General features: G+C 50.3%; 1 protein-coding gene across 3 annotated transcripts in view; it reads left to right on the forward strand.

Moving 5' to 3' along the window:
• The window catches only part of PIP5K1C (phosphatidylinositol-4-phosphate 5-kinase type 1 gamma), a 49,821-nt gene that overhangs the window by 10,309 nt on the left and 12,523 nt on the right, over positions 1 to 26,989 (forward strand). For all 3 annotated transcript variants that reach the window (XM_082298109.1, XM_082298108.1, XM_082298110.1), the window contains exons 2-10: positions 15,276 to 15,307; positions 17,551 to 17,637; positions 17,938 to 18,068; positions 18,648 to 18,765; positions 20,789 to 20,941; positions 23,506 to 23,805; positions 24,331 to 24,536; positions 25,653 to 25,736; positions 26,189 to 26,237. In XM_082298109.1, coding sequence (XP_082154235.1) covers positions 15,276 to 15,307; positions 17,551 to 17,637; positions 17,938 to 18,068; positions 18,648 to 18,765; positions 20,789 to 20,941; positions 23,506 to 23,805; positions 24,331 to 24,536; positions 25,653 to 25,736; positions 26,189 to 26,237 — 1,160 coding nt within the window. The remainder of the gene's footprint in view (positions 1 to 15,275; positions 15,308 to 17,550; positions 17,638 to 17,937; positions 18,069 to 18,647; positions 18,766 to 20,788; positions 20,942 to 23,505; positions 23,806 to 24,330; positions 24,537 to 25,652; positions 25,737 to 26,188; positions 26,238 to 26,989) is intronic.

A 26,989-nucleotide genomic window follows, 5' to 3' on the forward strand; every position in this document is an offset into this window, starting at 1 on the left:
GTGCCAGGATGAAGGGGTGGTGTGCTCAGTCACACATGCAGCCGAGAGGGCAGATGTAATACCTGAAACCACTTGTCTTCTCTTTAAATGTCACTTTTAACTGGGTGTCATCTGCAAAATGACAGTTTTCCTCCTCTCTGTACGTGTTGTGTGCCTCTCTCTCCATCTGGCTGGCTGTGTTGACGGGGGCAGTGTACAAAACGCAGAGCATTTACTGGCAGAAATGCAAACTGTAGAGATGTAAAATAGTCCCTGACTTCAAAGCTGGAATAGAGAGAGCAGAAAATGAAGCTGAAGTCTCAAAGCTGTGCTTGTCACTGTTCATGACATGCTCAGTTACAGACACTTGCTGAGGTAGAATTCAGAAATAAGGCCTTGGGTTTCACTCTTGCCTAACAGGTGGGGATTATTTGGGGGTTTAAATAGCACATGTTATGGGGTGGTTTTTGTGGTTGGTAAGGACTGTTTGTTGAGTGATAAGAGGTGAAATCTGGAAGGTTAACAATTGCCTTTGCTTAACGTAATGTGTTTTCCCCTGTAATTCTGACTTACATTACAAGACAATGAAGTTTTTCAGGAGGTGGATATTGTGTTGCATTTTGTAGCTTTTCAAAGATTCCTGGAATCCCTGAGTTGGATCCCACGGGATCATTGATCCAGCCCTGGCCCTGCACAGACACCCCAACAACCCCAGCCTGGGCATCCCTGAGAGCGCTGTCCAAACGCTCCTGCAGCTCTGGCAGCCTCGGGGCCGGGCCCATTCCCTGGGGAGCCTGGGCAGTGCCCAGCAGCCTCGGGGGGAAGAACCTTTCCCTGAGCTCCATGGCCAGCCCTGACCCAGCTCCAGCCGTTCCCTGGGCTCCTGTCCCTGTCGCAGAGCAGAGCTCAGCCCCTGCCCCTCCGCCTCCCCTCGGGAGGAGCTGCAGCCCCCAGGAGCCTCCCCTCAGTCTCCTCTGCTGCAGCTGAACGAGCCAAGTGCCCTCAGCCGCTCCTCAGACCTTCCCCAGCTCCGTGTCCCTCCTTTGGACACTCTCCAACAGCTTTGGACTCTTCTGATCTTGTGGTGCCCAAACTGCCTCCAGAACTCAAGGGGAGGCTGCAGGCTCACACTGATTGATATGCATATGGGTATTTTTAATTCCAAGATACTTCTTTTCAGCCCAGCATCTCTTCAGGCTTAAATTAATTTTGATGGTATAGAACTGCTGACATAATCTTTCTCCTCTGTAGTCTTAGAGGGCTGGATGTTTGTTTTCATTTCAGTATTGGGCAGGAGTCACTGGTGGATTAACTATCTGGGACACTCTTTTGAGCAAGTGGCTTCTGGACTGATAATGCCAGAAAATGCTTATTAAAGAAAATGAGAAATGTGGCAGTTTGGGAGGAACTTGGTTTAATACATGCAGGCTCTGGTTTTGTATGGATGGGATGGCAATGCACAAACTTCCACAGGAGATGAGATTTAAGGTTTATAAGAATCTTAGAGAGGTACTGTGGCTTCCTGAACTCCCAGGTTTTAAAACACAAAGATTGGATTTATTTTTAATCTTTTCTAAACTGAAAACTGGGAGTGCAAGGAGGCTAGAAATGCCCAGCATAAAGAGCAAACTGTAACCTAGAGAAACAAAGTGGGTTTTTACAGCAGCTGAAGAAATGAAATTTAAATGCAAGTTTTGCTGTGAAGTGGGGTAAAAACTTAATCTGTAAGGGTGAGGTGGGGTGAAAAATAACTTAATTCAAGACCTGTGGGAGGGAGGGATGTGTCTGAATGGCAGCTGCTCATCTAAAGGAAAATTGAGTGTGTTGCAGGCAGAAGTAGCAAGTGCTGCCTGGTACTTCATGTTTTCTGTTAGAGCCCCTGCTTTTGACTCAACACGAAAACAGTCTCCAAACCTCCTTTGCCTTTTGACTCGCCTTTAAGTTCTGGCAAAACCAATGCACCCATTTTGGTGAAGAGGAAGCCAAGAAGCCCCATCCAAAACTGCAGAGCTTGGTCAGGCCCATCCTTAAAAGGGGCCGCAGTACCTGCAGGATGGTTCTGCTTCATCACACCTGCCTTCTCCTCTTCCCACGGACAGCCTTCAGTTCCCAGCTGCTCTGAGCCTTCCAGCTGCCCTTCTGCTGTGCTTTGTGAAAAGAGCTCCCCCGCTCAAACCTGCTTGGCTTCCTTGGTGTGGCTGGGGAGCCCCACTGCTTGGTGGGGACAGAGCTGTAGGCTTAAGCCATCTGGTTTGGAAGGACACTACAGGATTGGGAGCCAGGAAATGTAAGACCTTAAGCCATGAGGCTGCCAGTGGTATCCTTCATTCCCCACTGAGAAGTGTTGTGTGAGTGTTGGCCAGCATCACCACACACCTCTGTCTCTTCCTGCCTCCCCCCCAACCACCACCATAAACCAGAAAGCTGGTGGTTGGGAGGAGAAGCCTGAGCACACAGCTGGGTTGTCCTCCTGGAGATGCTTTTCTGAGGGAATATTTGATGTCAGCGTGCCTGGCTGTGGCTTCTGTTTCTGTCCAAACATGGGAGCAGATTGTGCTGTTCCCCCCCTGTTTTGCAGGTCGGTGGCAGTGTGTGTTTGGTTGATCCAAACTTGTAGTGTTCTGGTTCAGGGGAACAAATTCATTTCTTGTTTTATTGAAGTCTTAGTAAACAGTGTTAAAAAACTCATGAGGTTCTTCTGTGTAGCTCAGAAATGCTAAGCTGAAGTTCACTCCATGCTGCTGGCTCGAGTTATGTGGCCAGCAGGACCAGGGCAGTGCCTGTCCCCTGTGCTGGGCACTGCTGAGGCCCCTCCTCAAATCCTGGGGTCAGTTCTGGACCCCTCACGACAAGAAAGACATCGAGGGGCTGGAGCGTGTCCAGAGAAAAGGGAACAGAACTGGGGAAGGGGCTGGAGCCCCAGGAGAGGCTGAGCGAGCTGGGAAAGGGGCTCAGCCTGGAGCAAAGGAGGCTCAGGGGGGACCTTGTGGCTCTGCACAACTCCCTGACAGGAGGGGGCAGCCGGGGGGGTCGGGCTCTGCTCGCAGGGAACGGGAACAGGAAAGAGGAAGAGGCCGCAAGGTGGCCCAGGGGAGGTTCAGGTTGGACACTGGGAAAATTTCTTCCCTAAAAGAGTGGTCAGGCCTCAAAACAGGCTACCCAGGACAGCAGTGGAGACACCATCCCTGGAAGTGTTCAAAAAACAAGTAGAAATGGCACCTTGCTGTATGGTTTAGTGAGCATGATGAGCTTCAGTCAAAGATTGGGCTTGATGATCTTGGAGGTCTTTTCCAACCTCAGTGATTCTACAATTCATATGACATCCCAAGTTCTTCCTTGTGTTGGGCAGATGCTGAGTAAAGCACTGAGAAGGGCACAAGTTGTTGATGGTTCAGGGCTCTGTTTTAGAACCTGGGAGACCAGAAGTTGTTCCCAGTTGCATCTGGAGCTTACAAAGTGATGCCAATGCACATTTATGAGCTGTGTGGGCAGCCAGACTGGGGTCTTCCTGAGGTGGACACTTGTGTTTGGAGCCTGATGTTCTTTAGTTGTAGTTCTCTCTGTTTAAGGCATGCCTTTCCTCCACTCCCTCACTGGAGAAGAGCTGCTCTGAAATCCACAGCCCAAGATCTGGAGGCTCTGGAAAGCTGGGAAGAGAGCTGACCCAGCTGGCTGGGGTTCAACTCCAAGGTAACTTGTTGTCTTCACCTATTAAGAGTCTTCTATCAGACACATCCTAGAAATCACTTCAGAGAGACCTTGACCACTCTTCTGTCCTGTGCAAGTGCAGGAATACCAAGGGTGAGGCACATCTCTTGCCCCGTGCAAGCTCAGCCCAACTGGTGCTGCTCCCAGAGGAGTTTGTGGCTGTGCTGGGTACAAGTGTGTGCTCAGCCTCGGGGAAAACAATGCCAGGAATCTGCAGGGTCCTCAGCACCTGGGGGCCCGCGGGAGTTTGGGAGAACAAGCTCAGCAACAGCCTCAGTTCTGCCTGAGCAGCACCCTGGGAGCCTGAGTGCTCTTTTGGATTTTGCTATTTCTTCTTTTGCATCTTTGTTTGGGCACGTACCTGTGCAGAGTCTGGAGGTCTGGTTTCCCAAATGAGTAAATAAATGGGCATTGCTGCGCTTGGTTAAATAGAAGTAATAAGTGCCTGGCTCAGCCTCTAAGTCCTCCAGGCCGGGCTGGAGAAGCTGCTTTCCTGCCCCAGCTTGGAGCAGGCTGCAGGTCTGTGCCAGAATCAGCCTGTCCTTCAGCTCGTGGCTGCCTGCACCGGAGGCAGAGATCAGAGTCACTGATCACTCGTGTAGCGCAGCTGAGACGATCCTGTAGCCCAGCATGGGCACCAGGTTATCTCTTTGTGCCCTCTTTGTGTGTCTCACCTGTTTGAATTTCCTAGTAAGAGCTCTAGAAGTATTTTTTTAAATGTCATTGTTTTCTAGGTACCTTCTTTTCAGCTGCTAGCTGAGTCACTAGCTGCCATGCTACAGCCAGGATCCCAGGGAGAGGAGAGACTTCTTGCTGAAACTTTGAGTTACGATTTTTGGCAGCACACTCCATCTTTTGAGCTTGTTCTGCTGTGGCTTGTTTTCTTCCATCTGTTCAGGTGCCTTTGTGAGAGCAGTGCAGGAGCACCCAACCAAAACACTTGAGTTGCAGAGAGCAGAAGGTCTTAGCAAGGCCAGTGAGAAAAGAACATGGTAATGAGCAATAATGTAAATTTGTTCTTAACCTCCAACTCCCCACACCTTGTGTCAGTAGCTTTTGACCTGGAAATCATTCCTGAGTCTGACAGCACAGGGACCTGTCTGTCCAGAGCCACTGCAGCTCTAGGGGATAGATATTTGCTCACAGAGCCCCAGCTGGGGAGAAGAGTGGAGGCACAGGACCCCTCCTGGGTACCAGCCCCCTCAGTCTGGGGAAGAGAGGAGGTGTTGGCATGTCCAGGGAGGGGAGGGATCATGGAATCACAGAATAGTTTGGGTTGGAAGGGACCTTGGTGCTCATCTTGTTCCACTCCCTGCCGTGGGCAGGAACACCTTCCACTAGACCAGGTTACTCCAAGCCTGATCCAACCTAGGCTTGAACACTTCTGGGGTTGGGACAGCCACAGCTTCTGTGGGCAACCTGTGCCAGGGCCTTACCACCCTCAGAGCCAAGAATTTCTTCCCAATATCCCATCTAATCCGGCCCTCTGGCAGTGGGAAGCCATTCCCCCTTGTCCTGTCCCTCCAGCCCTTGTCCAAAGTTCCTGTTTGGCTCTCTTGGAGCCCCTTTAGGCACTGGATGGGGCTCTGAGGTCTCCTTGGAGCCTTGTCCAGGGGAACACCCCCAGCTTCAGAGCAGAGGGTCTTCTCTGGACTTGCTCCAGCAGCTCCATATCCTGCTGGTGTTGGACCCCAGACCTGGAGGCAGCTCTGCAGGTGGGGTCTCACCTGAGTGGGGCAGAGAGGCAGAATCCCCTTCCTCAACCTGCTGGTCCACAATTCTTTCGATGCAGCCCAGGATCCATCTGACTTTACCTGCAGGAAAGAATTTGCAGTAGCTGGGATAGATTAAGCAGAGTTTGCTCCCGAAGAGCTGGCCAGCCCTCACTTTGTTGTGCTGTGGGGTCTGGCTGGGTGGTGCAGGAGAGGCACAGGCAGCAAGGGTGGTGAGGTGCTGCCAGGCGGGCACAGGATACGCTGATGGGAAGCAGTAGAGTTGGAGGAGTGAGTTTTGAACGAGGCCAAGAAACCAGCTCAGATGAGCTATATCTGCAGCCTGGAGAGCTTGGGTTTCTCCTTTTTACACCAGCAAAAACTCAGGTTTATTTAGAAGGTCAAAGAATCATGGAACAATTAAGGTTGGAAAAGACCTACAAGATCATCAAGTCAAACCTTTGGTTTCTCAGACAGAGATGTGTCACTACTCTGCTTTTCTGAGCGTGTTTTCGTAACTGTGTTTTCAGTGGTACCTGATCAACTTGAAAACCATGTCTGAGTTGTGCAGAGGATGTGCTCTTTGAGGGCTGTATCACAAACTCACACTCTGAAAACTGGTCTGGAAATGCAACCTAATGCTTTTGCCTGGATGTTTGTTTTTGAAACAGGTAGAAGTTAGAGTCCTTGTCTCCTTTCCCACTCAGGCTTTGTCCTCAGCTTTGGGATGCAAAGCTCTACGTTGCAGTGTTGTCAGCAGCACCTGTGGCAACCTGGGAGTGTTTGGTGAAGGAGTTTGTTGGCTGCTCCCGTCAGGCTGGGTACAAGGACTTTATCTGCAGTGACGCATGTTGTACATAACCTTGCTCTGAAATCCCCTTTCAAGTCTCCAGTGCTTGAGCACCCTCAGAAAATCTCTGTCAGGTGACATTAGCCAGAGTGGAATTAAATCTTAGAGGATTTAGCCGAGCAGCTTTGGCTACAGAGTAAATCAGGAAATACCCCACTCGTTAAAAATCCAGGTGCATCTTTGGGATGTCTTGGGAAGGGTGGCCTGCAGACAGAAGAGCTGTTTTCCCTTTGGAGGCTGCTGTTGATTGGGATGCTGGGATCCCACGGGTTTAAAGCTGTGCTGACTGTGGTGACATCTCTGTGTCCTGGTGTTGTGGGAGGTGGTTATTGGGAAACTTCAAGTAGATTTCTTTACTTTCTTTGACAATAGTAACTGGACTTCAACACGTTTTTTAGAATGTCAGAAAATGGAAAATGTGGGCAGGTAGATATCTTCGTGGGTTGCATTCTTCTATACTCTGACTAAGTTAGATTAGAATAATTCCTGCTGGTGAATGAGCAAGGGGGCCAGTCTTGTTTGAGGTAGGTCCTATAGGAAAACACTTTTAAATAATGGAAGTTATGAATAATCTGGCCAATCCCTCCTGGATCAGAGATGCAAAACCCTCTGTGAGACAGGGCTGAGAGATAAAGTAGGGGGGATATTTTGTCACTGTCTCATGCAGCCTGCAATCCAACCCTCTTGGTATCTGCTGTGCTCCTCCTGCAAGCAGCTGGAACGATTTTTGCATTACCAGTGCTCCCCCCAGACAGGCTGAGATCCTTTGCAGGATACCCAGAGAAGGAATATTGGAAAGGGAGCCAAGCTGATGTGCAAAGGCATCCTCCTTCTCTAGTTAAAGGGGGTTTGTCCTCTCAATAACAATATCCCGTGCATTTATCAGCATAAGAAATTTTGGGATTGCCCACAGTGACTATATCCTTTTTCCAGCTAGCAGTTCCCTGTCCATTGCCTGGCACCTGCCTTGCAGGTATCCTCACTGAGCCAGCGAGTTCCACAAGGAGCTTGGCTAGGGAAGAGGCTCCAGTGACACTAATCCCTACCTGGCTGGGAGGTGCTATGGGCTGACACTAAGCCCCAAGCAGCCAAAGCCCTGAGCTGTGCCACGATGGAAACCCTGGGTATTTGGGACAGAACAATTGTCCTGGCTGTGGCAGGCAGGGTGTAACCTCCAATTAGTCAGGTCAAACTTCTCCCTGTTTATTAGTGGCACTGGGAGAGCAGCATATCGGAGGATGGAGGTGAGCCTCCTTCCCTGCACATAGGGAGGACATGGTAAAGGTCCTGGATCCTGCTTCTCAGTAGGAGTTGCAGGCAGGGGGATGCAGATGCTTGGAAAATGAAGGAGGGAAGTGAATTCCTTCACTGTGTTGTGCTTCTCTGACCTGGGTTTGACAAATGGCTCTCAGGGACCTTGTGGCTGCTGGAAACTCCATCTGAACACACAGAAAAGAGTCCCAGGGGCTGCCTGGGGTCATGTGCTACATTCAGGTCCCCAGTGGTTTTGCAACACAGCTAGAAAGGCAGCAGGAGGTTCTGTGTCCTCTTGCTGCCGAACCACAGCTCTGGGCAGGCAGATGATGCTCGAGTGAGTGGAGTTGGTGGGTTGGAACCTGCTAGTAGGGGATTTAAAGCTTATCCTGCCCTTGGACAAAGGTAAGGGCAGCTGAATGTTGCTCTGGCTCTTCTGGATGATTGTGAGGAATGTGGCTTCAAAGTCCTTCAGCCTTTTATGGCCCTGATCTAAATTGGCGTCGTGGTTTTAGTGCGGCACCTCTGTGCCTGGGTGTCATCACAGGTGCAAAACTGGCTCAGTCCTGCAGAGGTGACACTTCCTGCTCCATGTTTGCCATCTCTAATCCTGATCAAGCTTTGTTGTGAGTGCTGGTAGGCAGATTGGATTTGCAGGTTGTAATAAAGAGAGAAACCAGAAGCTGGGAAGAGACCAGCATTTCCAATGCCACCGCTGGGTGCCTGACCTTGGGAGCCTCTCGCCTTCCTGCCCCCGCTGCCCGCGAGGGACGTGCTGGGGAGCGTGTGTTCTTCCACTCCACAGTCCTCCTGTGACGGGCGTGTGGAAGGGAGCAGGAACACGGTGTTCAGATAAGGCTGCACCTTTCCCATGGAGCAGATGTTTGCCCGAACATCCCACTGGATTGCATAATTACCGAGCCGAGCGGCTGCAGCCTGTTCCGCTGCTGGGTGGCAGCTATTGTGTGCTGCTCTTGATGAGATTTTTGGTTTGCTTTTTGTCGCTGTGTCACACGCTTTGGGCTCAGCACTCCAAAATTGTCCTTTTTCTACACGCAGCTGATCCAAAACAAGAAAACAAATCAGTTCTTTTTGAATTTCATTTCCCTGGTCTTGTCCTGCTTGTTCCTCACTGTAATTGGGCTTTGGCGCTGTGAGTGCTTTTCCGGGGAGTTGTCAAGGAAACGTTCCAGCGTGGTGGTGTCCTGGCTCAGCTCCCCGAGGAGGGCTGCACCCGGGATGCTGCACCCCGGATGTGGTGGCACCTGCAGCTGACGATGAGGAAGGGACGTGTTAACTCCCTGCTTGCATCTTCAGCTTCTGCCTTGCCTCTTGAGCTGGGATAAATGGATTTATTTTTGAGGCAGAAAGAGTTTCTGCATAAATCCAAAAATAAACCAGGCTGGTAGGTGCCTTTACTGCAGAACATCCTTTTGTGGCAGTCCCTGGCAGTGCTGATGCTCCATAAGGTGGAAGTTTGCTTTGATCAGCTGAGCTGGGCTGTAAAATACAGGTTCAGTGCTGATCTGTGGGAGCTGGCAGAGGAGCAGCTTCTGGAGTTTGGGGATCAGAAACCTGAGGGGGTGGCTGGGACAGGACTGGGGCTCCCTATGCCTGTCTGTCTCCACTTAATGGAAGAGCATGTCCATGCCTGGGGTGGAAAGGAGGGGTCAGCCGTGTCACTGCTCTCAGCAGGTGCCCCAGCAGTGCCCCGAGGCCCGGCCTGCCCAGCCTGTACATTAAACTCCTTCCCTTCATTTGTACAAGCCATTTATTTGTACAAGCCTTGCTGTTCCCATCCCCAGCATTTCTGCTGAGATAAACAAGACAAAGGCCATGGGAAGAGTGTAGCACATGGAGCTGGGGCAGCAGATCCTGGTGTGCAAATGTCATTTTATGTGAAGGTGGCTCCTGTGGGCTTCAGACAAGGCACAGAGCCTGTGTGGGTGATGAGAAGGAGCAGGGGACGGGGGGAGGTCAGGGTGGCTTAGGTGGGATTAAACAGGATTATTTATCTCTGGGTGCTCCTGGTAGCCCAGTTTGGACACTGCCCGGTGCTTCCAGCATTCCTGCTGCAAATAGCTGCTGGACTTTGGATGCTGGCTAAAGTGTCCCGAGGAATGTTGAGCTACCTGTGCTCTAGGCACATCAGAGCCGGGTCTCTCCTCCCCCTGTGTGCTTGCCTGTAGGGATGGAGCCAGCCTTGCCTGAGCACTGGAATGAATAATAGGGTGAACCAGCTGGTAGAGAGGGTCAACTGGGTTTGACCAGCACCAGTTTTGTGTGGATGATTCCTAAAGTCAGTCAGTCAGGCAGTGTCCAGGGAAAAACATATATTTAGGTGGTAAAGCTTTATGTAGGTTCTACATAACAAGCAGAATTTATCTCAGATTGCTTTATTTCTCCAAGGTCTTGGATGGCAGGAGCAGTGATCCATGCCCAGGGTGCAGAACAGCTACAGATCTTTCTGCAAAGAGATGGCACACTTAAGGGGGGGAAAAAACCAAATTTTTAATTTAATATTGTGCCTTACTTGATGTCTCTCATCCAAACCAAATGGGAAGAAAGTATGTTTAATGATCGGAAGTAGGTGCTTGGGAAGGGCAGGTTGTACTGAGCTGCCTTCTTTGGGGGGTTGCTAAGCCAGCTCCTGCTCCCTGTGATGTCCCTCCCAGGACTGCCCTGTGCTGCTGCCCCGTGTGCTGGGAGCTGGAGCCCCACGTGTGGAGTGTGAGAAGAAATTCAGGGACTGCTGTTGCCTGTGCCTTGAGACACAGCCTGATGCTTCTGCTGGCTTCTCAGAAAGCCCAGCTGGCTGCCACACTGGCTTAGGGGCTGCTTCCCAGTTGAGGAGTGTTTTCTTGCTTACAAGACAATTGGAGAGGGACTTTGGACAAAGGCCTGGAGGGACAGAAAAAGGGGAATGGCTTCCCACTGTCAGAGGGCAGGGTTAGATGGGATATTGGGAAGAAATTCTCCCCTGTGAGTATGGGCAGGCCCTGGCACAGGGTGCCCAGAGGAGCTATGGCTGCCTCATCCCTGGAAGTGTCCAGGGCCAGGTTGGAGGGGGCTCAGAGGATAGTGGGCTAGTGGAATGTGTCCCTGCCCTTGGCAGGGGGTGGAACGAGATGAGCTTGAAGGTCCCTTCCAACCCAACCCATTCCATGATTCGCTGAATTGCCTTCCCCAACTCCCCTTAATTTTAATTAGTTTTCACCAGCAGTCCCTTACAGGCAGTAACAGCTGTCTCTTTTGATGGATGCATTTAATTTCCATCCTTTCTGCCTGTATTTTGATAGCAATACATGTGTAGAGGCTTTAAGTTCCACAGCTCCTGTCTTGGCATTTGTGTTTCTGCCTTTGCCTGTAAGGCATTGACCGAGTGAGTCTGTGTTAGGGGTCTGATGGAACAGGGAATTGTAGTGTCCTGGTCACAGTCTCCACATCCCTTTAATGTCCAAATGGGCTGTTCAGGTGTGTCACATTGTCTTGTTCTTAATGGAGAAATTGAAAAATGAGACTCACACACTCCTTTGGGGTGTGTGTAACTTGTCAGCATTTCATAGAATCCCAGAATGGTTTGGGTTGAAAGGGACCTTAAAGCTCATCCAGTTCCATCCCCCTGCCATGGGCAGGGACACCTTCCACTAGAGCAGGCTGGGAGTGAGTGGCAAACTGCAGGTCCCTGGCGTGCTGGATTTCTGGGGGAGTCATGCTGTTGCAGCCTCCAGCCAAGGAGCTTACGTGGCATTTATATTTTCATGTATTTTTAGTTCCAGTCACATTGTATATCCTTATAAACCCTTAGGTAAAGTGAAGCTTTTAGTAAAGATGCAGCAGCAGTTCTGATCAGAGAAAGGAGTCCACTGGCTATTCAGATTTCTTTTGACTTCTCTAGGGCACCATAAAGCATCAAATACTTATAATTTATAAATATATGTCTTTGTGTATAGACCTGTCTTATAAAGAAAGCTTAGTTATTAGATCATGTGGGCACTGCCCAGGCTCCCCAGGGAATGGGCCCGGCCCCGAGGCTGCCAGAGCTGCAGGAGCGTTTGGACAGCGCTCTCAGGGATGCCCAGGCTGGGGTTGTTGGGGTGTCTGTGCAGGGCCAGGGGCTGCACTGATGATCCCTGAGGGTCCCTTCCAGCTCAGGATATTCCAGGATTCTATAATATTAAATTAGCCTTCTGCTGGATTTTTGTAAACCTTTTAAGAAATTCCTTTCCAGGGAACAGAAGCCTCTAATGCCTGTTTTGATGATGGTTTTGGCAAGTCAACCTGCCTCAGCTGGTTTTGAAGGAAGTGGAAGGGATACCTTCAACTAGACCAGGTAGCCCCATCCAACCTGGCCTTGGACACTTCCAGGGATGGGGCAGCCACAGCTCCTCTGGGCAACCTGTGCCAGGGCCTCACCACCCTCACCTTGTGGGGGTTTTGCTCCTCTGACTGGTAGAGCTGAAACTTAAGCCCTTTCCTGTGCAGAGGCTTTCCAGGAGGAAATTCGTGCCTGTCCTGTAGGGTGTCAGCTTAGTGGTGGAGATGGCTGATGTGACTGTGAATATGGAAAAAAACACAATTTAAGTCTGAGATGGGAATTGCTGAATGCCACAACTGAAGTGTTTATTTCACTTCTGTAGAAGCCCAAGCACTGGGACAGGGTCACTCAAAGCCATGCACAGATGAGAACAGAACTGAAGGCAGCAGGTCAAGCATGCATGAAGTGCCTGGCAGAGCCCAGGCACAGACTGGAGGCAGGGCAGAAAGTTGGAGTTTCATCTCAGGGTTTCCCCTCCAGAGCCACTCATCACATTTTTGAGCACAGCCTCGTAAGCCACACCAAATCGGATAAGAATCATTTCAATTAGCTTGTTAAGTGTCGAAACTTCCCGCAGCAGTGCTCCCACTCCCACAAACCCCAGTGCTCCCTCGTGGCTCTATAACCCCCGGAGCTGGAGTTAAATCAGATTTTGCCAGGCCATCTGTCAGCTTGTTTGAGCTGAGCACAGCCGTGTGCCATGCAGAGAGGAGCCAGTGGAAGATTTTTTACATTTTCTGACTAGACAAGTTGATTTTATAAAGCTGATTACTTTTTATTACTGGTGGAGGCAGAGGGAAGTTTTGCTGGGGTTGCTCTTACCCACATCAAGCGTCATTTCTCCCAGAGACCTGCGGTTCCTTGCCTCCGATACCTTTCCTTTGTGCAGGTGGTTGGCGTCGATTCCACATTTGGTACGTGTACAGCAGCAGACACTTAAAAGCTGGGAATGAAAGCGGCTTGTGGTAATTACCACAAAATTAAAGATAATCTCCAGCTCTGGAATTGTGACAAAGTGCAGAAACGAGATTAGTGCGGCAGGAGAGCGGTGGCAGCCATGCAGGGAGAGCACATTCCCCTGGCCCGGGGCTCTCAGCTGTGCTGCGTTCCCAGCGATTTCCAGTGCTCAATCTGGAGCAGCATTCGCTCCTTTGGATTCCCCAGTGCTCTGGAAGTGCTGCTTCAGATTGTGCCCTGGAAGTTCATTAGCCAAATGCTCACTCAGAGCCTTACTTCCTACTCTCTGGGCCATTGCAGGGTGTTTTGTTCAATAATCACAAAATTGTGTTGGCTTGGGCCAAAGAACTAATTTTTCGGCACAGTTGGAGCTCGCGGTGGTCCTGAGCCATGCGCTGCTGGAGGAGTGACAGGGTTCACGTCACTCGTGGTGTGTGTCACCCGCCCGTGTCAGTGACTGCCCCTGGGTGGAGGGGACCCGGCCTGGCTGTGTGACAGAGGGGAGCTGCTCGGCACCCCTCGGGCTCCCACTCTGCTCACTTCCCTCTGCCCGTTTGCAGTGGGGTTGTGCGACACAGGGAGTGGCGTTTCAGTGACTGCTCCTGTCGCAGGAGCTGGGCACTGTTTAAAAGAGAATAATGAGAAGTGACTCTTCCCGTGCCGCTCTGGCTCTGCCCCACAGGCCGGGCTGTAGGCCCGGGGGTGCTCTGCAGACAGCTCCAAATGCCACATGACGGGACCTGTTTTGCATGAGGGACTGCCCAGTTTGTGAAGATCAGGACAGTGAGACACCTGCAGCACTTCTGAGTCAGAGCAGCTTCATCTCCCCTGTGATCACCAAGGGTTTTTTGTTGGGTTTGTTGTTTATTTGCTTTCCAGAGTATGAAATATTTTCCAAAATGTAACTGAGTCACACACTTCCCTGGTGCTGTTGTTATCCCATTATCATGGAATCTTCAAATGGGTTGGGTTGGGAGGGACCTTAAAGCTCATCTTGTTCCACCCCCTGCCATGGGCAAGGACACCTTCAGGTTGCTCCAAGCCCCATCCAACCTGGCCTTGGACACTTCCAGGGATGGGGCAGCCACAGCTGCTCTGGGCACCCTGTGCCAGGCCTCACCATACTCACAGGGGAGAATTTCTTTTCAATATCCCATCTGTCCCTGCCCTCTGGCAGTGGGAAGCCATTCTGCCTTGTCCTGTCCCTCCAGGCACTTGTCAAAAGTCCCTTTCCAGCTCTTTTGGAGCTGCTTCAGCTACTGAAGGTTTGCCCAAGTTCTTGCTCAGGCTCCTTCTGAAACAAGCCCTGGAGCAGCATCACTACTTCACTTTGAGGGGGTTGAACAGGTACCACAGGTGAACCGTCAAAGTTCTTCCTTCACCAGATAGGGGAGATGCTGAAGCAGCAGAAGTTGGGTTGGGTGCTCCAGGCTTTCCCTGCTGTCCAGCCAGGAGAGACAGAGCACATCCACTCTCCCCCAGAGAAGACTACCCCCTAATTTGAGTGTAGATGAACTCAAAACTCCACTTGATGGTCTCTTGCAAAATTAAGCCCTTTCTGAAGGATTATGGGTTGATAAGGAATGCTGTAGGACAGGAACATGGAGTGGCAGACTCATACCTGGAAACAGGTGCATTAAACCTGTCCCTTGGGTTTGTGTTCTGTGCAGGAGACTCCCCCCTGAGAACTGGCCTGTGCACACAGAGGTGCTGGGGTGGTGTGGGGAGCTCCTCTTTGGCAGCTCTTGATCCTTCATGGTAGCTCTCGGGAGCCAGCTGGGCTGGATCTCATGGTCCCACATTCCACACAGGAGCCTGTGCTCACTGCTGTCTGAAATGAAGGAACTTCTTGCAAACTTGGGCTCAGAAAAACAAACTCAGGCTAGGAAATGGGAGATGGCCTCATGTCAGAGGGTTTGGGCCTGTGTTTCCAGCTCTGATTATGTATCTAAAAGCTTGAGGCAAAACCCTGATTTCCACCGTTGGCTGTAATGGAGCAGCAGTGGCTTCTCCTGAGGGAGCAATAAAGATGAATGATGTGTTCATTTGTGTGATATATTTGGACATTGAATTCTATAAATAGATTCAATTATCAATATAGTTTGTCAAGTGCCTTCTGAGTGGCTGGAAAACAGCTTCAGGAGTGTCTCTCTGGGCTTCTGCATGGAGCCAACTCTTCAGCGTAGTGTGGACCCATTGCTTAATGGGGCAGCAGAGATTTGCAAGACCTCTCTGTTGAAGCCTGTAGGAAATACTGTTGCTGGGAAAAAATGTGCATTTTTGTGCTTCTGAATAGGAAATTGTTCAGGTGACTGCTGTACCATCAGATTCCTGCACTAGTGAAGCTGAAACCGAGTAAAACCAGCTGCTCTAAAGGCTGGCTGCTGTACTTGAAAAGACAAAGCATTGAGCTGTTTTCTCAGAGGTTTGGTGGTTGGGTTGGGGGTTTTTATTTTATGTCCCTACTTTTCCTGATGCTCTTCCCTTTTGTCTGCAGGTCTGGGCCCAAAGAAGACAGCCATCACTGAGGTGAGATGTGTAAAGCTGGGTTTGACAATCCTGTGTTGAAAAATGATAACACAGAGCTCTAGGAAACTCTTTTGCCTGCCTTTTTTGATCAAAACTGGATTTCAAAATACTTATGAGATGATTAAAAATTAATATCTGTTATTTGGGAGAAATAAAATTAGTGGCAGGTCTCCGGGGTCCCTTTGTTGGCATCAGTGCAGCTGCAGAAGGGATGTGGAGGGATTGTGCTCATCACGTGGCCAGTGTTGGCTGGGTGATCCATGATGCCTCTACGTCAGTGACTGAGGGCACCTCTTCCACACCAGCACTTGGAAGTGCTAACTAAAGAATGCATCTGTTGGGCATCTCCAGGCCCTCTGTGTTGGATCTTACCCACTGGTGGGAGCCAAGTCAGGGAGCCTGTGATTTGTGAAGCCCTAAAACAGGGGAACATCTCCAGGGACTCATCTTCTCTTGTAGATATTTCAGGTCACAGGTTCTGAGTCACTGTTACCTTCTGGAGCAAAACTCTTCACAGTTGGCAGCAGGGAATCAAGTAGGAGGCTCTGTGCCTGAAAGCTGTTCCCTGAAACCCACACTTGTGGTTCAGGGCATCATGTTCAAATGATTTTTGTTTGATCAAATTTTTTTACATCCCCCTTCCCATTCCTCACCTGTGGTGATGAGAATTTGTATACACAAACAGCAAAATCTTCCAAAAAAATTCCCTGGAATGCCACGCTTGATTCTTTTGTACCTGCAGAGGAATATGCATAGTGGGAGGCTCAACGTCTGTGGAAGTTGGTTGCATAGTTCAGTGCACAAATAGGGCCACTGTTTCTTGCCCTGGAAGCAGCCACAAGCAGAGCAAGAGACTAGAGAGGCTTTTGTCACTGCAGTTCCTAGGATGGCAGTCCCTTCCCCCTGCCTGTGTCTGCTCATCACGTTGGGAGGATGATGTGAGCCATTGGCAAGGCAGGACAGCACAGCTTGGGCTTGCATGGAGTAAGATCCAGCGGGCTGGTAGAAGGAGAGGCTGATCTGTGCTGCTGTTCACAGCTGCTGGAGGAAGAGTGCTCAGGAGCAAGGCTGGCTCTGCTAATGAAATAGGATAGGAAATGGGATTTTTGAAGGAGAACTCAAGACTGCCCCTTAGTAGAAGCAGATTGACCAAAAATAACTGCAAGCTCTTGATCAAAAGCTAAAGTACAAAGAACTTCTTAGTCTGAGCAAAATTATCCATTGTTTGCTGGAGCCGTTGGTTCTGAGCTGGGTCTGTGCAGCACTCAAGAGGGACAGGGATAGAACAGTGTCTCTTGGGAAGTGACCTTGGATCTCTCTGCATGCTACTCAAGGGAACATCCAAAGCTGTTCTGCAATGTAGCAAACCCCGAAATGGTGCTGGTGTCTCACCAGCATTTCTAGCTGTCTGATGGGCTCCAGGATCCATGGGGGTCACCTGGCAGAGAGCTTGGGAGTGGCTGCTGTGTCACCTGGTGGTGGAGTAGAGAGTCCCTAGAGCTGCAAAAGGAGCTGCAAGGAACTTCCTAACACCTGATTACACCAGGCTGTTACAAGAGCAGCCACAACCTGCTACCTCCTGGGTTGGCAAAGAAAGGCCCAGGCAGACACAGAGGTAGGAGAGGACAAGGGGACAGGAGCAGGTTTGTTGTCACCCTGAAGTACTGGCAGTCTATAGCATTTCTGTAAACTGCAAAACTTGTGGAAGAGACATTCCTGTGGCTCACCCTGTATAGGCTCAGCCTTGGAATTGTAAACAGATGAGATCTTGCTTAAATGGATTATCTCAGTGTGTGTGGGGCTGGGCTGTCCCCATCAGCTGGCTCTGATCTTTCCAGCAAAGCCCGAGGTGTTAGTGTGACACCTGAGGGTGTGGGATTTTAAGAATAAATCTCTGTGGCTGTTTGATTTAATACATCACTGTTTTAAATCAATGGGAAACCTCAGTCAAGCACCAGGGGAACCTTGGCAGCTGGATCTTTTCCGAGCTTGGCATCTTTGCTGAGGGCTCTGCCAGCGAGCAGTGGGGGTCTCAGGTGGAGTGCTGCTATTCTAACTCCTCTTGAGGGGTGGAAGTAGAATTCAAAGAGCATCAGTTTCACCTGTTGGCACTCTGCAGGGTTTTCTCTGGCAGTACTGTGATCCCTGTGTGCAGTACAACGTGGGAGTGTGGCTGTGCTGCTCTGTATGTGCTTGGTGGCAGCTCAGCCTGTGCCCTGACTGTCCTTGTGCTCTCCTTGCAGGGCCCATCACTGCCAGGACAGCCGGGCCAAGGAAAGAAGATTGGCCATCGAAGTGTGGATGCTTCTGGGGAAACGACCTACAAAAAGGTTTGAGTTTGAGGAGTGGGTGATGGCACCCAAGTGTGGGTGACAGGCTCAGAGGAAAAGTTATGGCCCAGTAATTATTAATCTGGTTGAGATTTTTATGCAGCACCCTTGGACAGCATAATCCTGCAAACAGCAAATCTGAATCCCTAATTCATCTCTTCAGCAGCTGAGTAAACTTGGTTAGCAGTAGTGCCTGAGATGACCCCACAGAAGTCAGACATGAGTGCATTGAAATGCAGGGGATGCTACCATGATTATCTGCTGTGAAATGCTCACTGGCTGCTGTTTTCCTTTTGCCAGACCACCTCATCCACTCTGAAGGGGGCCATCCAGCTGGGGATTGGATATACTGTGGGCAATCTGAGCTCCAAGCCAGAGAGAGATGTTCTGATGCAGGACTTCTACGTGGTGGAGAGCATTTTTTTCCCAAGGTAAAGGAAAAGGGGGGAAGAATGAATGCGTGAGTTATTTCTTTTTCTCTCACTGATTTTTCAAGAGAGCTTCCATCTGTCTTTAGATCAGAGTTCCATGCTCTGAATGTTTTAAATCCACTCCGTGACATACAAACAGAACAGTGGGAAGTGTTGGATTCTGCAGTGCACTGGCTTGTAGAGAAGCACAGTGCACTCCAGTTTGTTACCCTTCCTACGTGCTTCTTTCTACCTGTCCATCTAGAATTTCTTCCACAAAATCATACCATGTCTTAGATGGAAGGAACTCCTTCTGGGAGCTCTCTAACTGTGAATAAACAAAGCTCATAAAAGCTATGTTCTCTGTGTAAATATATTCTGCTTGGCAAGTGGTTGTTCCTTTACTCTCTGGAAATAGATTTTGGCGGATAGTTTGAAACCTGTTTTCCTGTTGTCTTACCACAGAAGAAAGGTGGTGGTTGTTGTTCTGAAGATGTCTTTTGGCAAGGCTCAGTGCATACTGAAAGCACAGTAGCTTTGGTGTGAGTGTCCATGTCTGGTGAATGGTAACAGCCCTGCCCATGTGTGTGTTCTGTGCAGCGAAGGCAGTAACCTCACCCCGGCTCACCACTATGCCGACTTCAGGTTCAAGACCTATGCCCCAGTGGCTTTCCGCTACTTCCGAGAGCTCTTTGGGATTCGTCCAGATGATTATTTGGTATGGATATATTTTTACATTTCTCTGTCTTTTCCTCCTTTATTTACCTTTAGCATGAGGGTGGTGAGGCCCTGGCTCAGGTTGCCCAGAGCAGCTGTGGCTGCCCCATCCCTGGCAGTGCCCAAGGCCAGGTTGGACAGGGCTTGGAGCAGCCTGAGCTAGTGGAAGGTGTCCCTGCCCATGGCAGGGGGTGGAATGAGATGGGCCTTAAGATCCCTTCCATCCCAAAACATTACATGATTCCAAGTCTGCTTTTGCTGAGTGGCAGCTGCCAGCCTGTACTGGAGGGAGGCCATGACCTGCACACAGTGTAAGCTGTGTAAGCCCTGCAATGGGCTTCCCTCTCTGGTCCTTGTGGTAACAATAACTTACTGTCACCAGCCAAAGGAGTTGTGTTCTGCTGGGTGCGACCCTGTAATGTCCCCTGCGGCTCTAAGGACAAAGATGGGAATTTTTTCTTGTGTACTCACTGGAGAGCTATGTGAGTGTAGTTATTTTAATCATCTTACCAAGACAGAATAAACCACAGCTTGTTCTTGTGCTCCAAAAGCTCCTTAGAGCTGGAAAGGCTGGTTTTCAAATACCTTGGAGTACAAGCTGTTGAGGCTTCGAGTGCACTGTGGTTGAATTTGGGCCCTTGCCTTTATGTGAACTGGGGAAGGAAGCACACCCATGAGTGCACACATGGAACAGCCCTTTCTGTGTGACCTCACCTGTAGATGGGGGTGATCGCAGCTGAACACTCCCAGTGAAACAGACCTGTGCCAGTGCCTGGTGGGAGGGTAACAGTGAACCCTTCCTGTGCCAGCCGAGGCAGTGCTGACCGATGGATGAGTGTTCAGAACTGAAGACAGGCATGGAGTTTGCCTCAGTTGCAAAGGTCATGGCTCTGATTTGTTGTTTCTGCTTCTCCTGGTTGTCTCTTGCCTGCCACAGCAGCAAATGCCTTTAATTATGCATGAGATGATTAACTTGATCAAGTCTGGGATTGTTAATCTGTGCAGAGCTGAAAGCTGTTTTCAGTACATAATGATGAGCATTTAATTTATTGCTCTGATCACCTCCCTTCCATGCCCCACCTCCCTCTCCCCATCTCACCTCTCGCTGGGCAGCTCTGTGATCCTGCCCTGAACCCACCTGACCCCTGCAGTATCTGGGTGGGCACTGAGATGAAAAGTGCATCTGCCTGCTTTGCTTTCTCCTTTTTGTTTTCCTCTGCTGCTGGGCAAGTCCTTATTTGAGGACCTGCTGTCCTCTGAGGATCTGAGGATCCTGGTGACTAGACACGTTCTCCCAGTTCAGGTCCCAATGCAGAGCTCTTTGCTGTGCTTGAGCAGGGCTCATCCCTCTTGATTGCACACCTGGGCTAAGTCTTGTCGTGTGTTTTCAGCAGGATTGATGGAGTGAGATGTGGCTGTAAAAATACTGCCCGGTTGGATAGAGCTTGGAGCAACCTATCTAGTGGAAGCTGTCCCTGCCCATGTATGGAATGAGATGGGCTTTAAGGCCATTTCCAGCCCAAACCATTGTGGGATTCTGTGGATCAGGCACTTGCAGGGAATAGGAGAGCACAAGGCCAGGGGAGAACAGGCAGTGCTTTGTGTTCCCTCCAGTGCAGTGATACGTGGTTCCCTGAGCAGATTGTGGTGTCTCCTGAAATCCTCTGTGTCCATCAGCGTGTGCTGGGCTGTGCTCAAAGAGCCTGAATGCGATACGTGCGTGCAGGCACAATGGGAACAGATCAGATGTCATTATGAAGGCTGGATGTTCCTGAAAGCAGATGATTAGTTGGATACTGAGCAGTTGGGATGCTCTGAACTGTAATCTTAGTCTCTAATTATAAATTGTCCATCAGTTTGGCTGCTCAGAACTAACCTATAATGAAAATAGTTCTCACTTGAGCTTTGCTACCCCTTAATCTCCCAGGGTGATGACATGCTGGGGAAGGCCCTTGAGGGCATAGAACTCAAATCTGCAATAAACGGGGGATAAAACATCACCTTTTTTTCCTTTTTCTCACCAGTATTCGTTATGTAACGAGCCTCTGATCGAGCTGTCCAACCCTGGGGCCAGCGGCTCTCTCTTCTATGTCACCAGCGATGATGAATTCATCATAAAAACTGTGATGCACAAGGAAGCTGAATTCCTACAGAAGCTCCTTCCTGGATACTACATGGTGTGTATCACCCAGGAGCTCGGACCCAGCTTGGGTTTGTCATGGCAGCTTTTCTGTCCAGAACATCTCACAGGGCAGGTCCTCCACCTGGGTGTTTTGTGGCCTGTCCCCATGCCAGGGCCAGTGTTAACAGCATGTCATGAAGCCAGTCCCAGAAGCACAAATCTTACTGATTATTTGCAAACTCTGTGGGTAAACATGAGGCAGATAATTGTGCCACAGTTTGGAGGCACATTCTGGCCTCAGAATGGCTTCCCAGATGTGTGTTTCTTAGTGTCCTTTTCCCAGAACTAGTTCATTCCTCTTTGCTTGGCACCGTGCATCTGCCCCAGCCTGGATTTGGGGATGGCTGCTGATTGCAATCACAGAATCCTAAAACTCTTAAGGTTGGAAAAGACCACCAAGATCATCAGGCCCAACCTTCAGCTCAGCACCGTCATGGTCACCACTAAGCCTTGTCCTCAAGTGCCACAGCCACACATTGCTTGAATGCTTCCTGGGATGGTGACTCCACCACTGCCCTGGACAGCCTGTTCTAATCCTTTACAACCCTTTCCATGAAGAAATTTCCCTTAATATCCAACCTAAACCTCCCCTAGCACAGCTTGAGGCCATTTCCTCTTGTCCTGTCCCTTGTTCCTTAAGAGCAGAGCTCAACCCCCACCTGGCTGCATCCTCCTGTCAGGGAGTTGTGGAGACCAAAAGGTCCCCCCCGAGCCTCGTTTTCTCCAGGCAATAACACAACCACCTTGGTTTTGTGGAGAAAGCACTGCTGTCCCTGAATCTGTCCCATTCCTGCTGTTTGACAGCTACTCCGAAGGTTGTCCTGGCTCCCACTGGCTGCAGTTCCAAGCTGGAGGCCCCCGTGGTAGCAGCCAGCTTTGCACATCAGTCTGGCAAGGCAGGATATTGAGACCCAGAGACTTGCATTGGGTGAAGTAAATTGGACCCAGGCCTGCTGTTTGGGTGTAAAATCCAGGAGCTGGTCTCCCTGCACAACTGTGCTGGACGCTCCAGCTTTATGGATGAGGACTCTGACATTCAGTTAGAATGACCAGGGATTTTTTTGTTGTGGAGATCCCAAGGAGAAGGTGATGATAAGTGATGCTGGTGCCCCATCTGTGTGCCTGGTGCAGTGGGTTTATGTGATCCTACACTGGTTCTGTGAAAATCCTTTCCTCGCTCTGTATTTACTGGGGAAAATTTACCCAAGGGAGCCAGGTTATGGGATGTCTGTGTGTTAGTGACAGCCAGGCCAGGAAGAAATTCTTCCCTGTGAGGGTGGTGAGGCCTTGGTACAGGTTGCCCAGAGTAGCTGTGGCTGCCCCATCCCTGGGAGTGTTTCAGGCCAGATTGGACAGGGCTTGGAGCAGCCTGGGACAGTGGAAGGTGTCCCTGCCCATGGCAGGGGGTGAAACCAAATGGTCTTTACAGTCCCTTCCAACCCAAACCATCCTGAGATTCTGTGAATCACTTGCTTTTGCAGGTGACACTCACATTCCTGGAGAGGATGAGCTTTCTTGGAAAGCACTGCCTGTTGCCTGAATGTGTGTAGTAAATCAGGTGTGGGGTTTTGAGTGGGAATGGAGTTGCTCTGTTAATCCTGCCATCATCCTGACAAGCAGTTGGTGAATTAAACTGAACTTACCTGTCTGATGCAGAGTTCTGAGTGACCTGTTGTAGCTTTCCACTGTCTGTGGGTTCTGTGGTGCTACGCTACCCCTGATCGCTCTGCTGCTCCTGGGAAACCACCCATGTCAAAGGAGTCAGGGAAAGGAAGCAGGGTGGTTTCATCCTGAGTTATTTAAAGCTGTTTCCATTTACCTGCCTCTGTTACTTTTGGCACTCTCCAAGAGGGCTCACTGCTGTGCCCAGGTGGGTGAGCTGAGGGGAATGAAATTTTAATACAGTCCCATTTCTGCTGTCTGTCAGAACCTGTCAGGTCTGTCCTTCCTGCCATAGTGTGCAGAGAAGTTCTGTTTCCTTCCCAAACGTGCCCAAAGCTGAACAAGCAAATCCTGCCTGTCATGTCATTCCTAATCATTCCACTGCCTAAAAAAAGGACATGACAGCAGAACAGGATATCCGTGCTCTCTGGTTGACTGCTTTATAAAGCAACTCTGCAACAGGAGGAGAACATTTATGTTGTTTTGTTTAAAAAATAACCCTGGTTTATTCTGGGCTGGAGAATGGCTCTTGATTCTGATGCTTGTGAAGAGATAAAGAGAGCTGTTATTTTTAAGCTTGAAGTTCCCACTTATTGTGTTTATTTCTCTCCCAGTTTGGTGTCTCTTTTTTAGCTGCTGTACTTGGGGAAAGTAGGGGATTTCCGGACTTGGTTATTTGCCCAGAGAATGCTGAACATCTCAGTCCCTGTATTTTCAGGTCCTAAAGCCAGTGAAATGCAGGACTTTGTCAAATGTGTACACTGAGCTCCTGTTAAGTTCAGAAAATCTCTCAGCAAAGAATCCCTAGTCCAGCTGTTGACGTGCTTTGTGGTGAACACAGCAGGGATTTTCTGCTCAAATGACCTTTCTCCATGGTTTTTTTCACCCTTGCTACAGAATCTGAACCAGAACCCCCGGACGCTGCTGCCCAAGTTTTATGGGCTGTACTGTGTGCAGTCCGGGGGCAAAAACATCCGCGTGGTCGTGATGAACAACATCCTGCCTCGAGTGGTGAAAATGCACCTGAAATTTGACCTCAAAGGCTCAACCTACAAACGCCGGGCATCCAAGAAGGAAAAAGAAAAGTCCAGCCCTACGTACAAGGACCTGGACTTCATCCAAGACATGCCCGAGGGCCTGATGTTGGATGCAGACACCTTCAGTGCTTTGGTGAAGACGTTGCAGCGAGACTGTCTGGTAAGGAGGGGGCAGCTCAGAGGCAGGGTAAGGAGCCTCTATGGCTCTCAAGCATGAGGAAGAGCCATCCCCGACTGAGAACCTTGCTAATCTGCTGACCCCAGAGTAGGATCAATCCTTTCTCCTGCCCTTTTCCCTGAAAGCCAAGCAGTAGAGTTGGATCTTATGGCAGCCTCTGAGGACTGAGGCTGTGTTCCTTTGCCTAGTGCATCACACTTTGGCAGTCTGCTCCACTTGTAGCTGCTCTGCTGGAGCATTTTCCCAATCACTGTGCAGCAGATGCAGTAGTGTTGTTTGCAAGTCTTCAGGCCTTTGGTGTGAGTGTGGGATGGCCAAACTCTGTGCAGTCAAGCCCAGAGGTGACTGTTGGTTCAGAAACTTTCAGGCTCTGTCAAAGGAGTTGTTAGTGGGGATGTGGATGGGATGCTTTGCTTTGATTGCTTTGATTCCATGCTTCGGGGGTCTGTATTTCTGCTGCTGGCTTGATATTTTGTCTTTGTTCTTGAACTCAATACTAACTTGTAGGTGTTGGAAAGTTTTAAAATCATGGACTACAGCCTCCTGCTTGGGGTTCATAACATAGACCAGCACGAGCGGGAGCAGCTGTCGGAGGGAGCCCACAGCACGTCGGATGAGAAGCGTCCCGTGGGGCAGAAGGCCCTGTACTCCACAGCCATGGAGTCCATCCAGGGAGGGGCTGCCCGGGGGGAGTCCATAGACACGGACGACACGTAGGTGAAACCTGGGCTCACTTGTGCTGCTGGGAGAGGCAGAGGTGGAGGCTGGAGTGGGAAGTCCCTAATAAGGCCCACAGGAACTGTTCAAGGGAGCAGCTCTCCTGGGATTTTGGTAGTGCTGCCATTGTGGTGGGAAAGGGGGAAGCCAGGGTGGGAAATAGTTCTGTAAGGCTCTGGCCTCACAGCAGTCTCTCTTCTTAGGCCAGGCTGTAGGTTGTCAGCTTGTGTAACAGCCTCTAAACATCCACCCATGCCCTAGGGAGGAGACTTGCTCAGTTCTAGCTCAGCACCCAAATACTGGAGCAGAAGTAGGGATCAGCCTGTCCCTAGGAGCTTGGAGTTCTCCATCACTCCCACCTTTGGAATCCCTGGCAGTTCCCTGAGGCCATCCCAGTGGGGTTAGCAGATAGCAGTGTAGCCAAGTGCTGGAGTCATTGCTGGAGCTGGAGGCTGGGGGTTGCCCCAAGCCTGTGCTGTGCTTGATCTGGGGTTCTGCCTGGCTCCTGGGCCAAGGAATTGTGGAGTTTGCTGCTTGCTGCTGTCTGAAACCAGCTGCTGTGGGTTTGATGGAGGGTCAGTCCTGAGAGCTGAGATAATACCGTGGTGTTTCCAGTCCTTCAAGCTGCATCAATAATTGTAGTGGCCTGTCTGGTAGCCCTGTGTTTTGGCTGTGTGCTGGTGCTGATGCTTGCTGCACCTTTGGCAGGATGGCATTAGTGTGGACTGGGAATACTCTCACTCTTAAGGGTTTACTGCCCTAATGGCAGACAGCTCTCGCTGACGTGATAAATAACCTGACCCCCAGAATAAAGTAGGCAGGAAAAAACTCCGTGGTGCTTTGTGACCCAGGCAGAGCTGTGCCACATGACGCAGGTTCTGTCGTGACAGTGGTGTTTGGCCATGCAGGCAGTGACCCTGGGACACCTGGGGTCAGGCCAGGTCAGTCGGTGACTCCCGTGATTGTGCACAAAGTGACCACGCAGGTTTTAGGATGTGTCTGACACCACACCAGAGCCCCTTAGCGGGGCTGCTGTTGCCCTTCCCCTGAGCTTGGGTGTTACAGGTGCTCTGGCTGAGGCTGCACCTGCTGAAGTTCTGCTTTACCTGCAGGATGGGAGGGATCCCAGCAGTGAACGGCAAAGGAGAGCGTCTCCTGCTGCACGTTGGAATCATAGATATCCTGCAGTCATACAGGTAGGTAACCTGGCAGTGTGTCTTTTCTGGCTGATAACATCTCTCTTAGTACCAAATGAAAGCAGGGGGGATGTCTTCTCCTGGAGACTGTGAGGATGAGTAGATATGGCTGCCCCAGGCTGGCCATGGGCTTCCATCATGTCCTTAGAACAGGTGGGAACATACAGCCCTTTGTCCAGGATGATGAGCTGCTCATAAAGAAGTAGTTTCCCACCTCAGTGTGGGAAGCATATCTCCAGGGGTGGAAGGTGCATCTCTTCCAGCCCATCTCCTCCTTCTCTGTGGTGTTCCCAGGCAGTCCTGACCTGGCTGGGGAGATGCTGGACAAAGCTCAGTCCTGGTGACATTGGCAGCTCAGGGATCTCCCCCATAGGGTATGAAAGGAGGCTTAGTACTGAGTGCATGCCTGAATCTGTACCTTTCTTTTTCTCTTCCCTTCTACTTGGAATTAGGTTCATCAAGAAGTTAGAACACACCTGGAAGGCCCTTGTCCATGATGGGGTGAGTGCCTGTGCAGAGGCAGGAGTTGTCCAAGACTCACAGGATTACCTGGTGGCTGTTTATAGAGCCTGACCTGGCACAGCTGCAGCTCCATGAAAGGAGCAGTTCTCGCACAGCAGGGTGGTCCCACTTATTCCCAGCCAGGTTTCCTTGCTCGGTCCAGTTCCTCACATGTTGAGCAGTTGTGCTCACAGCTTTCCTCCCCTGCTCCTGTCTGTCCCTCTCTTCCTCCCGTGACACCAGGAGCACACACTCAGGTGTGTGTGTTCCTGGGCTGTCAGGAGCCCTGTGCTGTTCTCTTTGGTGACTGGCTGTTTCCACTTCAGCAAGCTCTCTGCCAGCAAATCCCTTTCCATGTTTCCCTGCTGGCTTCATTCCTGCAGCAGCCAGGTGTGTGTTTCTGAAAGAACAACCTTGCATGTGGAAACCGTTCTTCAGTGTTGCATCTCCTGGCTTCCCTTAATGTGGCAAAGGAAATGTGGAGATGCCAAGTCATGGGAACACAGTCACACATCAGAAGCAGAAAGAGCTTCAGTTTTACTATTTTAAACAAAAACATTTGAAATGTATGGAGACCCTTGGCTAAATTTGGGTGTCTGTGTCACATGCAAAGGTATCCAGGTGTACTTGGAATGGCAGCCAGCAAAGCCAGAAGAAATTTTATGTATGCAATCAGGCCAGTGTTTAAAAAAATCCAGGAAGTCTACAAAGGAATAAAATCACCAAAATCCATTATAAAATCACAGCAAGAA

The sequence above is a fragment of the Coloeus monedula genome (genome assembly GCF_965178545.1).
Source record: "Coloeus monedula genome assembly, chromosome: 27".
NCBI classification, from domain to species: domain Eukaryota; kingdom Metazoa; phylum Chordata; class Aves; order Passeriformes; family Corvidae; genus Coloeus; species Coloeus monedula.